The sequence below is a fragment of the Drosophila obscura genome, unplaced genomic scaffold (genome assembly GCF_018151105.1).
Source record: "Drosophila obscura isolate BZ-5 IFL unplaced genomic scaffold, ASM1815110v1 contig_186, whole genome shotgun sequence".
Lineage (NCBI taxonomy): Eukaryota > Metazoa > Arthropoda > Insecta > Diptera > Drosophilidae > Drosophila > Drosophila obscura.
The window spans coordinates 7,862,715-7,883,776 of NW_024542774.1; the positions used below are offsets into that span (position 1 = coordinate 7,862,715).

At 47.7% G+C, this 21,062-nt stretch overlaps 3 protein-coding genes and 1 long non-coding RNA gene across 4 annotated transcripts; 2 read left to right on the top strand and 2 right to left on the bottom strand.

The window, feature by feature from the left end:
• Positions 1-916: 916 nt before the first annotated feature.
• LOC111075882 lies at positions 917-4,569 on the bottom strand. Its single transcript, XM_022369401.2, is given in 2 exon segments — positions 917-3,491; positions 3,493-4,569. Coding segments are annotated over 2 exon segments (2,646 nt in total). The 5' UTR covers positions 3,705-4,569; the 3' UTR covers positions 917-1,057.
• A 1,757-nt stretch (positions 4,570-6,326) lies between these two features.
• LOC111075915 lies at positions 6,327-10,285 on the top strand. Its single transcript, XR_002607980.2, has 3 exons — positions 6,327-6,469; positions 9,950-10,146; positions 10,213-10,285. It is a non-coding gene; the product is annotated as an uncharacterized LOC111075915 (long non-coding RNA).
• Positions 10,286-10,578: 293 nt separating this feature from the next.
• On the bottom strand, positions 10,579-12,745 carry LOC111075895 (stress-activated map kinase-interacting protein 1). The gene is made up of 2 exons (XM_022369417.2): positions 12,367-12,745; positions 10,579-12,282 (listed from the first exon to the last, which is right to left on the bottom strand). Exons 1-2 carry the CDS (start codon positions 12,649-12,651, stop codon positions 10,849-10,851), a joined length of 1,719 nt encoding a protein of 572 aa, XP_022225109.1. The 5' UTR covers positions 12,652-12,745; the 3' UTR covers positions 10,579-10,848.
• A 240-nt stretch (positions 12,746-12,985) lies between these two features.
• On the top strand, positions 12,986-14,409 carry LOC111075896 (zinc finger protein 239). The gene is made up of 4 exons (XM_022369418.2): positions 12,986-13,096; positions 13,156-13,266; positions 13,328-13,887; positions 13,945-14,409. Exons 2-4 carry the CDS (start codon positions 13,198-13,200, stop codon positions 14,150-14,152), a joined length of 837 nt encoding a protein of 278 aa, XP_022225110.1. The 5' UTR covers positions 12,986-13,096; positions 13,156-13,197; the 3' UTR covers positions 14,153-14,409.
• Positions 14,410-21,062: the final 6,653 nt, after the last annotated feature.

A 21,062-nucleotide genomic window follows, 5' to 3' on the forward strand; every position in this document is an offset into this window, starting at 1 on the left:
AAATTAAAAGCTAAAAGCTAAAAATGAAAAATATTTTTATTCTCTCCTGTAATAATCCGTTTTGCTGTTTCCTCCGTCACCATTCCATTCGAGAGGACAACCAATTCCATTTTAAGTCTAAGTAGATATATGGATTTATGCTAACTATAGTTACAACTGAAGAACAAGTATTGAAAATATAGCGAAACAAAAACAATTAAAAAAAAAGATCTGTGGCTGGAAAATGTGGAGCTGTTTTGCCTCTTGCCCAGCGTATGATTAATCTATGGACCCTGAGACTCTAATCAAGTTAATTTCGCGCACCTTTCTCCAAATTGCATCCGTATTATGGCCACTTTTCTAGAACTGTTAATTTATGGCAGCCACTCGGTGTATTTCAATATCCTACTTCTAAGCTAATTAAGTATTTTTTATTAACTATAAAAGAACACTAGTAAATCTTCGTATGGTTAATGGGCCATAAAGTGTGTCAACCCCTGGGGGAAATACACATGTATCTACCATAATGGTGGATTTATCTTCCTATATAAGTAGTCAACAGGTTATTAAATAGTTTGTGAAAACATAACGATCGATACAAAATATGATTTATAGAACCTACCATCTATCAACTGAATAATGCCCTAATGAGAGCCCTAATCTAATAATATTCGATCCAAGAATTGTATCTCCGATCTTTAAGTATTGGCAGTGTTGCGTAAAAGAATGATATATATGGATTATAGATTTGATCTTGAGCAAGAGAACGAACTCCACATTAACTAGACCGCAAGATCCCATTTCCATTTGAAGTTACGCTTATGGACTAAAAATTCGATTGCTATCCCATGTGTGGGGCTATAGATTGGGGGAGTTGTTAGGATCGGAATCGAATCGTGTGTGTGTGTGTGTGTGTGGGATATACATACAGACATACATACATATACAAGGGTGGACAGCATCACAGTGTACAGCCATTAATTTCACAAACAAGTACGAGTACGAGTACGAGCAGTAGACAAAGAGTTCCCACTAAAACTAATCAACAAACAATCCACGCCCCACGCAGCCGCATGGTCTAGTTAACGGGGGACACATCCTGGCCGAACTTCCTGGCACGCTGTCCGAAACCCTTGCTACCATCCGGACCTATGGGTGTGCGGACGAGGCTCTCTGCGGCACGCTGTGCAAAGGACCCGGACCTGGAGCGTGGTGATCCGTCCAGGAAGCTGCCAGTGCGAGATCGCGGCTGTCCATCGTATAAATCGACGCCGCCGCCGCCGCCATGTTTGTAGTTGCTCAGGAAACTGCCAGTGCGGGAGCGCGGCGATCCCTCAAACTCCGATCCGAAGGAGTAGCGGCGATCGTAGCCCGAGTCCGAGGATATGCGACGTCCTCCAATGTACTGGGCATTGTCGTAGGCCGCCAGCTTGTTGCTCAGCTGCTGGAAATTGTTGGAGTAGCGGCGCGGCCACACCTGGTAGCCGCCTCCACCGCCACCCACCATCTGATCGGTGGGTATCGGCTCGCGCTCCAAGTTGAAGTCGTTGGAGGGACGGCGATAGAAGCCGTTGCTCTCGCTGGCGTTCGAGAAGGTGCGCTCGAACTGCATGGATCCGTTGGAGAAGCGCCGCTCCCCGCTGTTGCCCTGGCAGCTGCCATTCGAGCAGACGGAGGTCTTGCGGTAGGCCGTGTCTGCCTGTCCAAAGTCCGAGACTCTCCTCGAGCAGGGACAGCTGTCCGAGCAGTTGGAGTCCCGCCGCTGCGGAGCCCCCGTCTCCGAGCAGTTGCTCGTCCTGCGGGACATTGGGGCGTTCGCCTCCGCGCTGTAGTTCTGATCCGAGCAGTTGGACAGACGCCGCTGCAGGCTGCTCATGCTGGACACCGGATTACTGGCACTGGGCGGACCGACGACAGCAGAGGGCGAGGGCAAGGCATCGCCCAAGGCAGCCGCCGTGTTGGCGGAGATGGTCGACGTATTGCTGTACCGTCTGGGTGCATAGGAGAAAAAACCAGCCGGAGCGCCGCTCTCCTGGTTTCCGATGCTGCCCCTGGGCTGGTAGTGCTGGTAGGGATTGCCATTGCCATTACCATGGCCGCCGTGGAAGTGCGGTGCTGCCGCCTGGTAGAAGCTCTGCTGGAAGTCCGAATTGTTGCGCTTCAGCTTGAATCGCAGGTCCGGCATGGTCTCGTGGCCGGAGAAGCTGCCGCCGCGCGATCTCTCGTAGCTGGCGTCGTTGTAGTAGCGATAGTTCTCCACCATGCGGGCGACGGGTGCGGCTATCTGGATGACGGCCGCCTTCTTGCCCGTCTTCTTCTTGGGTGCAACCATTTCGTAGACCTGGAAGGGACCGCTCAGGTGGCGAGCGTCGCGCGCGGAGGAGGACTCCAGATACTCGACCAGGGCGCACTCCTTCTGCTGCAGCTCCGGATACTTGTTCATGAACTGGCGCACATCCACGGGTATGGCCATGCCAGGCTTGAGGATGCGGATCAGGGCGATCTCGCCGCACCGGGAGAACAAATCGGAGACCTTTTCGATGGTCAGCTTGTCCATGGGCAGATCGCAGGCCACGATGGTGCGCGAGGGCATCGTCTCGTCGAAGCTGGGCAGAGCGTCGATGCGTCGCACCTTTGTTCCCTGGTCGTTCAGCTCGATCTTCCTCGACTTGCGACGCACTGCATCCCCCACGGTCTTCCACTCGCGGGTCAGCTGGCGCACGCGCTTGAAGCTGGACACCAGCTTAAGGCTCACGTACCCCTCCTTGTTGCGCCGCACGTGCTTCAGCAGGAAGGCGTCCTTGAGGATGCTCTCGTTGGAGAAGTAGAACTCCACGGCGTCGGTGATCTCTGCGGCCAGCTCCTCGCTCGGAATGAGCGACGGATCCATGTTGTCGATCTCGTTGGGCAGTTGGGAGGTCGCCTCCTCCACTGGGTCCATTCCCTTCTCCGCGACTCTCTCTTCCACCTCCTTCTCCTTCTTCAAGGCGAGGAACGAGCGGTGCTCCCTGCGCGGCTCTGGCACGGGCGAGTTGGCGGGGGCCACAGCTGGTGGTGGAGACGTGTCCATGGTGAAGTTCGGATGCAGGTAGATGTTGTCCATCTGGTGCTTGCGGAACTTCTCCAGATTGGCCTCGCTGAGCACGGCCGGCGGTGTAGTTTGGCGCTCGGACAGATCCACCTCGTGCATAATGTGATTGTCCACGGCCAGGGGCTTCAGCTCATCGTCCTCCTCCGATTCTTCGGAGTCGCCAATGGAGGAGCCCATGCCCACGTCCACCAGCAGCTGGTCGCCGTTTGGCGGCGACATAGGCGGGGCACTGGGCGCGGTGTCCTCCGATAAGCTTCCCCCACTGCTGCCCAGCTGCGAGTCCAGCGATTCCATCTGGTGGAGCAGTGCCTGGGCCGAGCGTTTGGCGTGGAAACGCAACAGTTTCGAAGGCAGCGATGATGAGAGTGGCACTATCGCCTGGGAGCTGCAACAGGGCTGCTCATCTTCGTCTTCCATCTGCCCTATCCTCGGCTGCCGGCGGATCCCGGGGCTTCATCACGGGCACAGCTGTCAGAATGGGAGCAGCTGGCAATGGAATAGGCGCTGGCATTGGCATTGGCATTGACGCTGATGCTGATGCTGGCACGGGACTCACAACAAAAGTGTGCCCCTGCTCGCCGGCGTGAGGTGCCTTTACCGCGTACGTGTGCTCCGTCTCCTGGGGATTGCTCATGTTGCTGGGTGGATCTTGGTGGCTGACCTTGGCTGATGCTCTGAGATGTCCAGATGTTGGCACTCCAGCAAAAGCAGCTGCAACTGTAACACTCTCTCTCTTATTCGGCAGCTTCTGCTGTCTTTCCTTTGCTCTCTTATTCCGGTAGGTAGCACACTCTCTCTTACTCTCTTAATCTCTAATCGCTGCTCTAAGCTCAAAGCTCTAAGCGCTTCGTTCAAGCCTCTATCTCTCTCTCTCTGTTGATCGTGCTCGATCTGTCTCCTATCTGCAGCTGCTTCTCTTTCTCTCTTTCACTTTCACTTTCAAGTTCAGTTGTCAAAGCTCTCCTCTCTCCCTCGAGATGCACTCACATTGAAGAGTCAAATTGGAATGGGAATGAATGGCAGTGGTAATGCTAATGGGTGGAGGAGCTCCCTATCTGCATTTGTGTAACTTTTGGCTCTTTAACCGTTCATTGAACGAAAGTCAGCTGTTTAAATGTTGTCGCTGTTGTTGCTTGCGTAATGTTGTCTGTTGTCTGCAACGTGCTCGGAATTTGTATATCGGGTAGTTTATTTCTTTTTCTAGGCCGCGCTTGACACCAATTGGCAATGCTATTCAATAAAAGTTCAATTTACAATTTCGAATGCGTTTTGGGGAATTTTTTCCCAGTTCCGTTTTTATTTTAGATGTTTTTTGTTTGTTTGTTTCAAATGTTATAGTTTTAGTTGCTGTTGTTGTTGTTGCCCGTTTCCTCACTAATTATTTCCGTAAGGCATTCACCAAAAAAAGTTTATAATCTTTTTGTTCAACTTTCTGTTTCGCACGAGAGAGTTTGATTGAGTTCATGCAACGCTGCAACGCGGAGATCGACTGAAATTGCAAATTGATTTGAGGCCGGTTAAATACCCTCTGCTTTCGTCTCGATTTTTGTTCAGGCTTTTTTCGTGTGCCGCAGTGGCAGCGGCCACATGAGAGGGAGACGGCGACGGTGACGTTGACGTTGACGGCGAGCGTAGCGTTATTGAGAGTCCCAAGTACGCACGATAGCAACAGCAGCAGCAACAACAAGCGGAGGTCGAAACTCTTGATACCCTAGCATAGCAGATCGAAATATAGTCATCTGATGCTGATCAATTTTGCCAAAGCTATCAATAAACACAGGCCACAATTGTTGGTTCAGTTTTGGCTAGAACACCAGCAGATGAAATGAAATGAACTGCTTCCCCTTAATTGACATATTAACGAACATTCCGATGGTTAATGCTGATCGTAAAATATAGATGATCTGTATTTAGTTTATTGGGTCGGAAATCTTTCCATCACTGCTTGGCAATCATCTGCTCAACATCTATATACCCGCTGCAAGCGTATCAGAAGCAAGCAGCCAGCAAGCAGTCAGCAAGCAGCAGCCTGGGTGAGAGAGAGAGAGAGAAGCCAGCAGAGGCGCCGACAGCGACAACTTATTGGCAACACACACGAAACTTGTTGCGTTGGCAACAACAACAACAACAACTAAAGCAACAACAAGCGGTGCGACAATCGCATTTGCTCAATGCATTTGTCAGCTTTTGTTGTTGGATGAATTTTTATGAATTTTATTTCTTATAAAGTGTTCTCTGCCACACACACACACACACAAACACTGCTGCACACTCACCTGACACACACACACACATGGAAACGCATTTCGAGGCACTTCCGATTTGCATTGATCGTTCGCATTTTGCGAAAATTGGGAAAGTGCTTTTCGTTTAGCAATAGTCGATAGATGTTGGTTGGGTTGTGTGATTTTGTTGCTGCCGGCGCGACATCGCAGTGACCTCGTTGCAAGCACACACAAACAATTGCACAATTACTTACTATGCAACACGCCAGCTTTCAGTCGGGTCCAGCAGCAGCAGCGCCTCTATTCACTCGTATCTATAGGGGAAGCAGGAAGGAAATGGCACGCTTGAGGGTTAGACGACACTCAAAGACAGAGGCAGAGGCAGTGCCTCCAGTGGAGGAGAGCGAGGCGATCAATCAATGGCAGGGGCGGTCCCAGTTCCGCCTAGAACCACTTAATCTATTAGGGGTGTCCTACCCAAATACATACTACGCGTAGTTAGTGCTAATGCAGCATTCGAGATTCGCATCTCATTTAATCTACGACTGACGAGTACGTACACGGTACTGCAGCAGCAGTGGCTGGTCTCTGATCGGCAATTTGCATGTCAAGTGCAAGTTCAAGTGCAAGACTGCGTTCTCTCGGCTTTTGCTTTACACTATGGGAGAATGATTTCACCGCATTATATCATCGCGTATATGAATGTATGCATACGCAACAAATCTATGTATGTATGTTATGTCCCATTCTAATCCTTTTAGCGGACCGTACCCCACATCTATGAAACTTTCTGTGCCACTGTCGTCTTTTTATTGCATCAGCATGCGGGGTGCAACGAGTAAGTATCTGCTGTTTACTCAACAACGAAAAATGAACTGATAAAATTCCAGCAAGAATGCAAGGAGGCGCAACAGACGTTTGCAATCCAATTATAAGGTGAACCATTCATAGTGCGGCTGGCTGCTGCTGCTGCTGGTGCGAGTGCCGGCCACGAGGCGTATACTTAATGTAAGGTCAAATGGCCATCGGATTGTTCATTAATTTGCCAATTGACGACAAGCATTTCATTTCGCTTGGAGTGGCAGTGCCCCCTACAATTTGATTTGCCAACAAGTAAATTATGTTGCCAAAAAATAGCAACAAAAATCTAAAAACCAAGACTTGCAACCTTGCGGTAAGAGACACACAGACACACTGGCACACAAAAGCCACAATAATCACTTTGATTTCTTATTGTTTGTTTGCTGCTGTTGCTGCTGGTAGCACAAACGAAATGGCAAATGATTTATTTAATAAATATAAAAATAAAATTATGTTTCTTTATGGCATTCGGCAGCGGCAGCCTCCAAGAGAGAGGCGTGTCCATCTGAGATAGATTAATCGAGCTTTTTATTGTTTGCCAGAGCTCGCATTAATCCAGGAAGTGCGAGATACACATTGAGGTAGGTCAATGGAAGGTGCTGGTGTAGGCGGGGGTGGGCAAGGCACGCGCAGACACCAAATTGCCTCTAAAAGCCAATTTTTAAGCCTTATGCTGCATTGTTGCTTGTTTGCTTTGTTCACGCATTTATTTGCCTTTATTTAGCGTTTATTTTACTTACTTTTTGCACTTTTTTTTCGACTCGAACCCGAGACGAGCGCGTTCAGGGCCATAGCTATAGCTATAGCTATGGTTATGGTATGGCCGATCTGATTGTGATCGGCGCACATTAGCAATTGTTGTTAGCTGAAGTTTGTCCTTCGGTTGACATTTTGCACGCGTTTTAGTGGCTGTTGAGCCTACGCAAAGGTTTCCACTGAAAACTGAAGTGTTTGGAGATCGTTTGAGTGGGCTGGGAAGAAGAGGCTGGGCCATGGCAGATCTCCTCAGTCTAAATGGTCTTTTGACAGCTCTCTGACTCTTAACTAATTTTAATATATTTTATTTTAATTGTTTGCACACCTCAACTCTCTGCTTTCGTCAATTCAATCAGTCACGTTGCATGAATCAACTCTCCATCCAGCTCATTAGATTGCATGACACTCGGCCGCCAGACAATTGCCAATCAGCAGAGCAGCCTCACCTCACCTTACGTCAAGTTCAATGTTGCACAGTTGAAAGCTGTTGTGGATGTGGCATAAATTATAGTGCATGTGAGATTTGATGAATTATGATCCCCTATGCTGGTAGGCCTGCCAAAAGTGGGTCACGAGAAGGAATACAAGCGCACGCACACGCACAGGGATTACATAAGTCAGAACCTTTTTGTTTATTTCGTTCGGGGAAAACAGGTTCAGGGCAAGGGCATTGCAACCTTCGGATGCACGATCCTCCTCGTTTGTCTGCAAGTTGCAATCACCAGCAGCAGCAGCAACAGCAGCAGCAGCACCACCATCACCTGTATAAAGGGCCAGCCGCACTGACCCGGTGGCATCCACTTGAGATTGTGGTGCGAAACCAGTTCCGAGTCGAGTGAAGTCAAGTGCCTGCAACGAGCCCAGGTTTCGGCACTTCATTAAGGAAGCCTCCTACAGACAGTGCGACACGGGTGCAACCTTGGCAGCGGCTGATGCCAAGTTTTCGATTTTTTTGAGTTTTTCGTGTTTTGTGGCAGGAAGACAACGCTGCCGCCGGCCATCGGCATCGCGATTCTCAGACCTGTAACAGGTTGCGCGTCCAGGCGGTCAGTTGATGACCTCCACCACAGTTGGCATTACATATTTTATATAGTTTTCATTCCATTTAACCGCACGCTTTTAATTAAACTCCATCGTTCAATCCACCGACATCGTAGAGTGCGAAGTGCGATTTTTCCCCTTCTCGAGCGACAGAATTGGGTTACAAATGTCTCAGGCTCGAGAACAAGCTCTGGCTGGGCCGCCGTCTCGCACTTTTCAGCCCAAATCCGACTCCGACGCCGAATCCGAAATTGTTGTGCAATTAAAATTGCATTTTGGTGCCGCAAACGTTTTGTGAATGCCTCCAGTCAGCTGGAGTTTAGTTGCCGACCACAGAGAGTTTGTGGTGCGTGCAACGCATTGGGGCAGGGCAGGGCAGGGCAGAGCAGGGCGGGGCCAGGCATGGGCAACGCCTGTCTCCGTGTGGGTTGGTCTCTGGTATGTGCATAATGAAATAACCGACATGATCATAATGTACGGCACGCGGTTAATGTTAAACCCAAACCCCCCGTTTATTGCCGCTACAAATTTGTGCTGGCAACACAAAGGGGAGGGAGGGAGTTTTGATCTATGAAATTTGAGAATAATTCCAACCATTCTCAACAGTGTTCTCTATACATGCGAGAGTTCCCGTTAGAGAATATGTTATAAATCTCCCTCAATAGCTCAATTAATGTACAGATTGTGATCCCACGAACATTAAGCCATTAACATTCTCACAGCATTTATTTCATAACGAAAACGGAAGCAGAGTTCCACAGACGTTCGACACTGAAACAGTTGAGTAAACAACACATAAATAAATTTGATCGAAACGTTAAGGTTGGCTATGGCACTGCTCAAAAATATTTATAATTGGAAGCACAACGGGGGATAGGATTATCTTGGGGCACGATAATCAAAGTAATGCCAGTGCCCTGGCTCTGGCACTGGCTCTCTGGTTGCGTGACTCAGTCTGTGGCTGCCTCTGTCCAGCGATTTCTTCTAGTTGCATCGTGATTAATCTGCATATATATGTACATATATCACTGCATACATGTATGTATGTCTATATAAATATGTACAGCAGCCGATGGCCTTCATAATATGGCAAACAAACAACGCGACATTAAATTATGCGCCTAGGCCTATTATTTTATGCAATTGATAAATTGACAACGAGCGGACCGGACCCGGACCGCTCACTTTTTTCACATTTCGCAGTGCGTGTCTCTTGCCACGCCCACCCTCAATATACGCCTTTATGGCCGCCTGCACCTGGAAAATGCCTGGCAACTTTCATATCGATTGAACTTTTCGCCAACTGCAGTTTGTTTGTCATTCGGTTTCAATGTCAAGGTTGCTGCCGCCTATACATAGTGCACTTATTGACTTTCAATTAGCTGCAGTCGCTATTGCAGTTGCATCCTTGTAACCACACACACACAGAAAACGGAACAAGTCTGGGGTCTGTGTCTGGGTGCATGCCATTAGGCAAATGAGCTTGCGATTATGCTCCATTGAGTGAAATGTTCTGCCAGCCCACACTGAGAACCAAACCAAGAAAACCGCAGTCTGAAGGTAATTTGTCGCACTCAACGCACTTGCCGATAATAAATTCTACATATATGGGGAAGTGTGAGAGGGGTGTAAGAGGGGTGTGGCGTGGAAATATCATTGAACTCACGCCATATTATTTGACAAATTGCATGAGATATTCAAATTTGTCTTTGGAAAGAATGGGCCTGAGTTTCAGCCAAGGCTGTGCGCGCTAGGCATAAATCATTTGACTCCAACTGGAGCCTGGACAAGACACACTACACAGACATTGTATGAATGTGGCCTGGGAGAATTGGCAATGTTTTCCTTCTATTACATATCGAGAATTTAAGATCTTGACCGATTGTTAGTCATTCAGAGATACATACATACATATATCAAATTGGGCGTATGAGTGATGCCAAATCCTGTTGCTACACTTGCATTTCACCTTTCCGACTTCCTCTGGGAATAGCAGCGCCCCGTGAATCATTAACCATAAATTGTGAGCCTGTTCAGTGCCTCGATATGGTCACGCCAGCACGGAGCATCGAGCATCATCCACATGACCTCAATTGTCGTGCGCTAGTCGCGACTTTTTGGCGTGATTTTGTGCTGACAACCTTGGCCTTAGAACGAACCATTATAATGGAACAGCAACCGATATACGGACTGGTACATACATACATACATACATATATCTATAACAATCAACTAACGGCAGTTGATCAATTTCCACAGCTAAACATCTGTTAACAGGCGAAACACAGCGCCCAACCCCAACCCCAGCCCCAACCAACACTAACACACACACAGGCGATCTCGCTGACATTGCAAAACTAAAAATAAACTTTAGAAAACGAACAATATGCAGTAATACAGACTACCGTTAGGCCCGTCCCCGTCTGAGGCGGCTGCTAGATTAATTGCACTTTGATTGCGGGCCATTGCAATGCCAGAGCGAGGGAGCTAGCAAATCGGAAGCACAAAACGCCAGTAAACCGCATGGAAATCGCGCTGCAATCGAGGCGGAAGCTCGCGTCTCGGGCTTGGAGATCGATCTAGTGTCGGATCGGATCGGATCGACAGTAGACACACACGTGGGATGAACTTTAATGCGTTTGTTTATTTTCAGGATCGGGCTTTCGTAGTTAGTTGAGTTCAATAAATACTTACTGGCTATTTTAAACATGTGTAACACAATCTTTAGTTAGCAACTACATAATACGAACTTATCGAACAGGAGGCGGAGGCTTAGGCGTACGATTTAGGCTTAGTCAAAGTGGGAGGAGGCGGTGGCCCTGGCGAAGACAGAGGCCCGCTTGCTAGGCACACGAGCAGCTTTTCTTGCAGGAGACGCCGCCACAGGAATAAATACTACAACTTGAGCTGCTTCTTTACCTGCTGCCGCTCCAGTTTGCGCTCGCGCTGCTGCAGGAACTCTCGCCTCAGCTCGCTGGAACGCATCTCCAGGATGCAGTTGAGCTTGCCGTGGATCTGCTCGGCCGTGTGCGTGTCCGTATCGAAGTCATAGTGCTTAAATCGAATATTGCTGGTCATGAAGAAGCCGAAAGAGTTTCCCGGACTGCTTGGGGAGTGGGCGATTCCGGCACTGCTGCTGCCCGTGCCCGTGTTCAGCGTGGTCACGCTGGCATTAATGGGCGCCGAGGTGCAGCCGGAAGGCATAGAGGAGGAGGTGGAATTGGACTTTAGCCAGATACGAAGCAGGGCCTTCAGGTGACGCCGCTCCACAATCTCGCAATGGGCCACGGCATCAATGGGCGTGGAAACGGGCTTCTTCTGTGGCCAGAACTTGGCATTCTTGTACTGGTCGATCTCGATCCGCTCGCCGGAGATGCCAAGCGTGACGTCAGACTTGAAGAAACGCTTGTCGATGATGTTGAGGCGGAAGGAGCGATGCATGGGCGCCTCCAGCATATCGTTGTGATTGAGCAGACGCTTTTCGTACTCCTTGACATTGTCGTGCGGACTCTCGTCGCCGCCTCCGGCTGCTCCTCCCCCTGGATCGGCTCCTCCTCCATTTAACGTAATGTCCTTCAGAGCCCTTACCGCTGCTTCGGCCAAAGTGGCCTTATCATCCTCGGAGGTCATAGATTTGGTGCCCAGCTGTCCGGGGTAGTCCACCCTGGTGACGGGCGCCAGGGGTCGCCGCTCTGCGAGGGTCAGGTGCGAGAATCCAAACTTGGAGCAGGGCTCGCGATTGTCTAGAGGCGGGAAGTCTTCCATGTCGTCGTTGTCCTCGGTCATGTAGAGGCCATAGTGCTGCAACGACTTCAGAGGCACGTCTGGATACTGCTGGGAGGTCTTATAGCAAACGAAGCCAATCACCTCCTGGATCTTGGCAGTGGACAGCACGCAGACCTTGAGGGGATAGTTGCGGTCTGGCTCTGGCAGCATGCTTAGATAGACATTGATGCGCTTCGTCTGCATGCCCACCTGGGCGGTGCCATCGAAGCGGGCGAAATCGATGAACTTGTTCTGAGTCTGTTTGGGGCTATTCGCCAGTTGTTCCGTCAGCATGCTCTGAACGCCCTCGTCGGATAGCTCATCGTCGTTCGCCTTTTTCTCCTTTGGGATGCCTGGCTTTATATTTGGTATTTCCTTGCGCTTGAAGAAATCTTTGTCGTCGGGCGGCTGCACTTCCTCGTTGTAGTTGATGCTCTTGATGCGCGCCGCCCTCCGCTTGGCAATGTCCAGTTTCTCCAGCTTTTGGGCCGTGTTGGACCGAAAACGGTGGGCCCCCACCTCGGGGTACATCTGAATGTCGAACGAATGCGTGGACATGTCCTCCTAAATGGAAATTCGTAAATTGATTCAAACAGTTCAAACACACCCTGCAGGCTGCTCGAATGTGATTTAATCGCTGAATATTACCTCATCGTCGCTCAGATCCAGGCCGGGGTAACATACAAAGTCTACTTCCTGCATTGGCGCGTCCGGATGCCGTATATTCCTGTCCGTTGCAGCGCTGGCTAGCGGTGGCTTCAACGGCCTACGCCTATGGGATTCCGCCCCAGCCGATGAGTTGAATTTTCTCAAATAATGCTTTGGCATGTCATCGCTCAGCATCACGGTCTCGCACATCCCGGTGTCGTCGGTGGAGATGAAGGAGTTGCGGATGTGGGAGAGCAGCCAATGCTGGTTGGAGTAGGTGGCCATGGTTGAAGAGAAATGGTTTTATTTGTAAATTACTTTTATTTCTATTTATCTCAGCATCGCGCAAAAATACACTAACGCGTTCCAACCAAACTGTGAACGTTACTTGCGAATCAGTCACTTTTCGCAGGTATTTTTAAAAACATAGTCGCGGCTCTCACAATATATTAAAACTAGCTGCAGGGCATGGAGTGTACGACAAAAACACGTTACAATTACAAAATTTCAAGTGAAGTTCATTTACATTCTGAATTTTCTATGCTTTAAAGAACCATTAAAACTGCCCAGTAAGAACGATTGTGATTCAGTAAAAGTATTTAGTATGTATATCACAGTTTAAATGGCGTGGTATCTTTTCGGTATATTCCTGCGCTGCTATGGTCACTCTAGGCCACCATATGACTTTTTCCAGACGCGAAAAATTAGACAATTTCAGAATAGTTTCCAAGTAAGTTTTCACCATGTCCTATGCATAAACTGGAGTCACGTTATGCTCAACTTTTTCAGTACACATAACTGCATCGCCTCAATGTTGTAGCAAGGCTTAAAATGGCGGGCCTCGAGGTTGAATTCGACGAGACAGCGGTCAATCAGTTTAGCTGCAAGCGTTGCGACCGCGTAAGTATCTCCACGATTTTGGTGTTGGTTTGCTAATCTCAAATGCGATTCCTTATGGCAGACGTTCAAGAGCAAACGCGACCAGACCCTTCACCGCCAGGAGGTTCATAATCACAACAAAACTACCTATGAATGCAAGCTGTGTGCAAAGAGTTTTTGCAACTCGGGCAACCTCGATCGCCATATGAAGGTGCACAACGATGTGCGGCCGTTTGTGTGCAACATATGCTCGAAGGCATTTGCCCAGGCGGTGAACCTGCAACGCCACTTTGCGGTCCACAGTGGCGAGCGGCCGTTCACCTGCAACTTCTGCAACAAGTCCTTCACGCAGCAGAGCAACATGAAGCGGCACAAAATGACACACACCGGCGAGAAGCCGTTCCGCTGTCAACGGTGTGGCCGCTACTTCTCCCAGCTCGTGAACCTCAAGAAGCACAAGCTCGGACACCTCAACGCCAAGCCATACCAGTGCAATTACTGTGAAAAGGGCTTCACCCAGCTCTCAAACTTCAAGCGTCACCTACAGTCGCACATCAAGGAGGGCGTCGACGTGGATGTGCCCGCTTCGATTCAAGCGGCGGCGGCCCTGGCGAGGGAACGTCTCGAGGCGGAGCAGAAACCGTAAGGAATTCCATTCACTCTCCTACTCCAAAGTTTTAATGCATTTTCTACTTTTAGGAGTTTCTTTGAGTGCATGGTTTGTCGAGCTATTTTCGATACGTTCTCGGACTACGAGAAGCATGAGACCAAGTGCCATGAGGAGAATGAGCGGGCCACACTGGAGGTAAATCAAATGGCCCACATGCATCCCGATGACTATTTGCCCATGAAGTTTGCAGTGCCCGACCTGGACACGCACGAGATCATAATCGAGACTACACATTAGAGTTGCGATAATGTTAGACATACACGGACACAAACAACCACACACACACACACACACAGACAGACAGAGCTACACCCACACCTACACCGACACATACAAATAGCAATGAAAACGCGTGTCTGGAAGATTGTAAAAACCATTGCATGAATTATTCATTCTATATACCATATGCAGGCCAACCAACCTAGTTCTCCACTGAAATACAGCAATAAATGCAGTAAATATACTTAATATATGAGTATATAATCAGTTTTAGCTTAATCAGCCCGATTATCTCTGCGTTAACATTGTTGAGGGATGATGGCTGATGGCTGCTAGCTGCTAGCGATTTAGTAGCTCTAAAAACCCTTAACTACAGCCTTTTATTATGTGTGATTTTATGGCCATATGATTTTTGCTGAATTTCATTGTCACATCATCAAAGTGAATCGCTCGTGCGTAAGTTCCCAACCTTTGCAGTGCGTAAAATGTCGCCTTAATGACACATTTACTGCAGCTGTAAAATGCTCCTCCCCTGGCAAACATTCTTGCGTCATTAACATGGAAAAGACTGTCCTTAAAGGCTCGCCTTAAAGGCAAAAAAAAATCAATTGCAACAAACATAGATGGAAGAATGGAGATATCCGCAGAGAGATGGAAAACTGGAGATATCCGCTGCCGTAGCTGCTTGACAGGGAGGTAATTTATACGTATGTTCAACGGATTTATCCTATTTTCTTGGTTATTTGATTGAAACTAATTAAGGGCACGTACCCGACTTGTTTACAAACCATAATTGATCGGAGAGAAGAGTCCTTCTTATCGGCACCCGGATGACAGCCCTGCCCTGGGCCAGGCCATGCATGTCCTTGGGCGCTCTTGGCTCTACTCGTTTTTGCTGCTGCAGCGCCAGTAAATCAAACTATTTATACCTCGAGGCAATAATATTTCATGTTCACATGGTTGTCCTGCTACATTATCCCCACTTTGTATATCCTCCGCTTGTGGATGTGTGGCTCGCCTCGCCACTGCCTGGAGCCTCGGGCTAATAGGTGCACATTTATTAGGCTGCCCAGTGTCATTTGTTATAAATTTATTAAGCTGCTTCCATTTCCATGGCTTGAATTTCCCTTGCAGACTTCCCCGAGTGTGTTTTAAATGAAATCAATAGCAGGGATCTCGGACTCCAATGTCCAATGTACTTTTTTGTGCTGTTCAAATATTCGTGCACTGATTTTGTATGGCCATAGTCGTTCGATTCCCGCGTCGTGTCCCCCTTCGGTTATTTGGCCAGCATGCAAATAATCAAACGGGGGTTGCACAAACATTTAGAGGGGGAACTGGTGGTGTCCTCAAAAATGCCAATGGCTGGGGTAATGGGGTACTGGGTGTCGAGAAATTAACCAAACAAGTTGACAAAGACAAACAGCGCACAGAATCCATTGTGGCAGGCGACGCCTGAAGTTAGGCAACGGAATTCGTAACCTTTGTGGCAGTCCCCCACACAAGTTTTCAACTTTAAACGGTTACTCCCTGAAGTGGAGTGGCTTAGTGCCGCTGTGAAAAGCGCTTTAAAAGCCAATTTCCAATTGTGATATTTTATGCCATACGCCCACGCTCCACCCACACACAGGCAGGAAGGACAGCCCGCATGTCCTAAATTGATTTGGCAAATGTTCAGCCATCATCATCATTATCAGCTCTGGTTCTGGCTCTGGCGCTGGTTGGTGGTGGATGTGGCGGCGGTGGTGGCACGGTCCCTTCAAGTAACAGTCGAAACCACAAGAGTGGTAGCCAAGTCAACGGCAGCCACTGGAAGAAGCCACAGAATGAGCTGAAAATATGAGAACGCTGTTCCTGTGTTGTGTTGGTGCTGCTGCTGCTGCTGCTGTGTCGGTGTTCGCTTTGACGTTAGTGGGCGCACATTATGGCCGCCAAGTGCCTGCCAGGGACATCATCAGAGCCAGCTATCAGACCCACATGGAGCAGAGCACTCATTGTGGAGGCAGCGACAGAACCACATGGAGCGTTCCTCTAGAAGCAGCGACAGGACAGTACCCACGTGGGGTGGCGTATTAAAATGCAATCGCCCAGCTCCATGGCGGTTGTTGCACGCCAATTTGCCGCAAATGCATACCATAATTGAGTTTTACGTGCTCCAGTGCAGCAAACCTAAAAAACCTGATTGCGTATGGACTCGGTTGTGTTTTCCGCTGCGGGCCATCTCTTCGGATGAACTTTAATTAGACATATGGCAGACGGCAATTGAATTTTATGGCAGAACAGAACAACAGAAATAATGGCCATTCGAAAAGATACAGATACCAGTATAGCCACATTTGATTGTCCCAAAGTAAGTAACAGATTTCATTGGATTCGGGAGGTATGTGCGAAATCTATACAAATGAAGTCATTGCCATGCCAGGCACTATTACAATCGACAGATACGACAATAATCGTACCCGTATTTAGGAGTATTGGGATGGATATGTTTTCGCCTTTTGTATTGGCCTTGTATTTATTTTGCGTATGCCACACACAGCGGATGTTTTGACTGGCGAAACGTGACACTCACAGACGGTTTGTCCTTCTGTCCGACTGTTTCCTCGCTTTCTCCCTCTCTGGGTGTGCGTGGATGTCGCCACTCCAATAGCAATGACTGTTTCCCCCAGCGTCACACACATATGCAGAATGGAATGGCTGTCAAACACGCAGGACGCTTAAACTAACGCCACAGCCTCTGCCTGGGCTCTGTCTCTGGCTGTGTGTGTTTGTGCGTGAGTGGTTTTTGGGGCAGGTTAATTTGGGAAATGTGCAAAACACCCAACGGGCAGGTGGCAGTGGCGGGTATCCCACCATTGTGGGTACCACCAGCACCCACCTCTTGGGGCCTAGATAATTGCCATGAGTTGGCATTTCGGGTAGCATCATTTTGTGAAATGAATTGGAACTGGAGGCAATTGCTTATGACTTTGTTTGCCTGAGTGGCTGTCTGTTTAAGCAATCAACACATGGACTCTGACACTAACGTATTGTGATTGGAGATAGATCTGAACACCAACGAAGAGGAATCTGCCCATAGGATACCCTTCTGATATGCAAATCCTGTCGTTTATCTTTTGCCTTTCGCCTCTCACTCGCGATATGAAGATAAAAGTGTTAAGCGTGCACGTGTCCAAACAATGACCACATTTCAGCCTCGAATAATGTAAATTTGTCCGTGTATTAAATAGTCAAAAATATGCACACCCATCGGGGCTGTGGGGTTGCTATGGGGTTTGTTGTTCTGTGCCACACTTGCCACAGATTGAAACGAAGCGTCAAAGCTGTTGACCCGCCTGCACATGCAAATTAGAGGGCGGAACAGCAGGCGAACTCCGATGGATATGCACAAATTGGGTCAACAGTTATTAAATACGTTTCATTTAGAGCATTTAAGCCCCTGGCGGCATTAAACAAATTAAATTCCTGACTGCCTGGAATGTCGCCTTGCACTCCCTTTTGCATATCAAAGGGTTGGCTCGGTCATCTGGGTCTGTCGTCCTTCGTCAATCGTTCATTGTGCATAGGTCATAAATATTTTATGAGTTGCTTGAATACCGGACATGCCCATACGTCCGCCCCTGCCTGGCATTCTGACTGTCTAATTTGTTATTCCGATTCGGACAGGAAAATGAAATAGCTGATGAACAGTTGCAGCTGGCAAAAGAGATTTCCACAATTGTGCAGTAGATGAAGCACAAAAACAAACATTTAAATTGTTTGCAACTTTACTGATTGCCTCTCAGATGGAAAAACACATCTCTGGTGTTCTATGATGGCAATTAATTTAAATGTTGCGCCAATTAACTTGTTTTTCCCGTTTCTACAAGCTACGAGTATCTTCGTTGGAGGTGCAGTCATTATGAGGATGGTTTATCGTTTGCTTAAGTTGTTTGCCTCGTTGATTAGAAGTTGGTGCATGGCAGCGGCAGCATATGGGGCTGTGCAACTGCAGCAGCAGCATGAACAGAAATATTGCATAAACTTGGGTAAAATGAAGCTGTTAGAGATATCATAGTGGGGGATATTCTCTGCCTTGTTTTATCGTTTCTTTTCGCTTTCTTTCTCCATATTTTTGTCTCAAAATATTGATTAGCTGCGCAGATTTTGTCATTGATTTGAATTTTAAATGAAGACCACAACACAAATTTAATATATATTCAAATATGAGCAACAGACTGAACACAGACCCTGCCACAACCCCTGCCACAAAATAAAATATAAATTACAGAAAATCGACCGGGACCAGGACCAGGACCAGGACCAGGACGGGGACCCGCTTCTAATTACAAACGAGTTTACTGCGTATTAATGTCTCATTTGATTTTCTATTTTCTTTTCGCATTGTATTTTTCTGGCTTCTTGTTATTAAAACTCAATTTCGAGTGTTTTACATTCTATTTTTGTGTGCGGCGTTGGCATAAATTTCGAAAGCAGCTTTGCGTTGACAAAGAACAGACTTTGTTTGTGGATAATTTTAGATAAATACATTTCGCTCGGCCATTAAGGGAAACAAAGGAGTCCCGTCCACATGAGTCCATGAGCTTCAGCTCTGGCTTAGGCCAAGATTTATGGCTTAAGCGGCAGAGGAGAGGGAGGTCCGACCCGACACGAGACGAGTCGAGTCAAGCATGTGGATAGAGTGCTAGGTAAGCTGAGGAATATTTCAATTTGCTTGCCGCATTTTTAATATCCAAGCGGAAATTGCAGACAATTTTTCCTCCATCCCCCTCTCTCTCTCTCGCACGCCACCAAACAAAAAGAAAGGAAAGCCATTCTCTATTGTGGCTTCGGTGATTGCCTCAAATATTTTACAGCTGTCTGAAAGCTGCCGTTGATGCGTAACTAAATGCTCATCGTTTAGAGCAGAATGCCACAGACAGGATGCCAAATATTCGAGTCCATTTGGGGGGCAAGTCAGACAAGATGCGTGCAACAAATTTTCGCACACAATTTGTAAATGAAAAGAGGGAACTCTGCCACTCTCCCACTCCACTCCCCACCCCACTCCCCACGGTCTCCTTGGGAAACCAAAGTGATGGCGAGATTGAGGGCTGCATAGAAATCTCTGAGGATTTGCACATCAAACATTTTCAACGCACTCGAATTTCGATTAAAATTCCGTTTGTCATCGTTCGGCAGCCAACAATATGCTTGGCTAAATCTGTAATCCGTGCCTGGTTCACATTGAGATTGAGGGCCACTCCAGCGATGACTCAATCCATTTCGATTCATTTACCATCGAGTGGAGTGGAGTGGAGGATCTCAATCGAACGACTGACCCCGATCCAAGCTAATCAGTTGTGTGGAAACTAGGACTTGATTTGATCCCAGAACTAATGAAGTTGGGGAATACTCACTGCCCATGAGATTTTTCGCAGTGAATTTCCCTTTTTGTTTAAATTGTAATGAGAGGAAGCTGCTGGTAAACAGGGAAAAACAACAGCCAGAGCAGTGAAAATCAACAACAAGAAATGCTCACACTTTTCAAACTTTAAGGTTTGCATTAAGAAAAAAAAAAGAAGAAAAATCCGATAGAGAGAGAGAGAAAATGGGTCATATTACCAAGCAAAGAAACACCCTGGGAAAACTCGGGTCCTTTGCATGTTTTCTTTTACCATCCCTCAGGTTAACACCGTGATATGGCTGTATGCCTGGCTTTTATTTATACACTCGCGTTGCTTTCATTTTTTCAATGCATTTTTTACGCGGGTCCGAAATGAGTTTTAACCGAATGTCTGTTGGGAAATTGTCCGACGTTGTCATACGACGGCCGTAATAAGCGTAATTACTGCCACTTATTCCTGCCATAATGTTGTTGTTGCACGTTTAACTAGTCAGTTTCATTAATCATCAGCGGCCGACGCGTTGCATTAAAAATTCATTAATTTTTCGTTGCATAAGAAAACAATTACTGATGAACAGCAGAGTGTCCCAGAAGCACATAAATATATATATTTTGCAATGCAGATTTTGCCCCCCACTCGTAGCCACCCACAGAGTGACCAATAAGTTTTCTGTTTCAGCCAGCTTTTCCTGGTAGCTTTCCATTGTTATAGCCGACTAACTCACTTTTCAAGAGCTGGAAAACTTCACACATAATCAGTGGCAGGTGCAGTGACTGCCCCGCTCAGCCTGTCTCTTGAGAATTTTACAATGGAACAAACGAGAATGACTTCAAGGCTTCCACTCATAGGTGGAGGAAAGTGCTGCAGTCTGGAGCTGGAGCTGGGGCAGGGCAGAAACAGAAACAGAAACACTCTTAGGGCGTGTTGTGCACACAACATAATTCAATGCAAGCCGGGCAACATTCGAAGAAAAAATTCACTCGAAAGCAAAGGGCCAAAAGGATATGGATATGGCTATTCCCAGAGCCATTTCGTATCCATGCATGAGCTGCCTCTATGGAAGCCCAGGAGCAGCTGATGGGCGGAAGTAGCTGCCTCTATATCTCTCCATCTGTCTATCTTTCAGGACTGCTGGACTGATGGAGGAGTCTTGGTCGAGTGGGACATTCGTCGAATGGCAAGAACACTTTGTCAAAAAAGTGCAGAGCGCATAAATCAAACAGCAGGTCACTGTATTGTTGCCCCTCTGGCCTTCGGCTGGCAGTTGATTTGAATTGCAGAACAGTCGGCATCGCCTTCAAATAGAATTCCAGTGGCTAACCCATTAAGATGCATGAATCGAAGGAATCCATTGGGGGATTAAAGTGTTAGAGTAGTGCTGTGTGGCCAGGGGGGAAAAACTGCAGGGGGGAATGGTTTTTCTCCTCCTAGCCACATCCGAGTTAGCCCTTCCAGCTTTTCCTCCCCAAAGGTTCGTTTCGACCCCCAAAATGTTTGCAAAATTACTCGTTTTACCTTGCTGCTGCGAGTGTCGTAACTTT

Coding starts and splice junctions, on each gene's coding strand:
- LOC111075895 (XM_022369417.2), bottom strand. CDS start 12,651: ATGGCCACCTACTCCAACCAGCATTGGCTGCTCTCCCACATCCGCAAC. Junction 12,283..12,366: donor TGGATCTGAGCGACGATGAG/GTAATATTCAGC, acceptor ATTTCCATTTAG/GAGGACATGTCCACGCATTC.
- LOC111075896 (XM_022369418.2), top strand. CDS start 13,198: ATGGCGGGCCTCGAGGTTGAATTCGACGAGACAGCGGTCAATCAGTTT. Junction 13,267..13,327: donor GCTGCAAGCGTTGCGACCGC/GTAAGTATCTCC, acceptor TCCTTATGGCAG/ACGTTCAAGAGCAAACGCGA. Junction 13,888..13,944: donor CTCGAGGCGGAGCAGAAACC/GTAAGGAATTCC, acceptor TTCTACTTTTAG/GAGTTTCTTTGAGTGCATGG.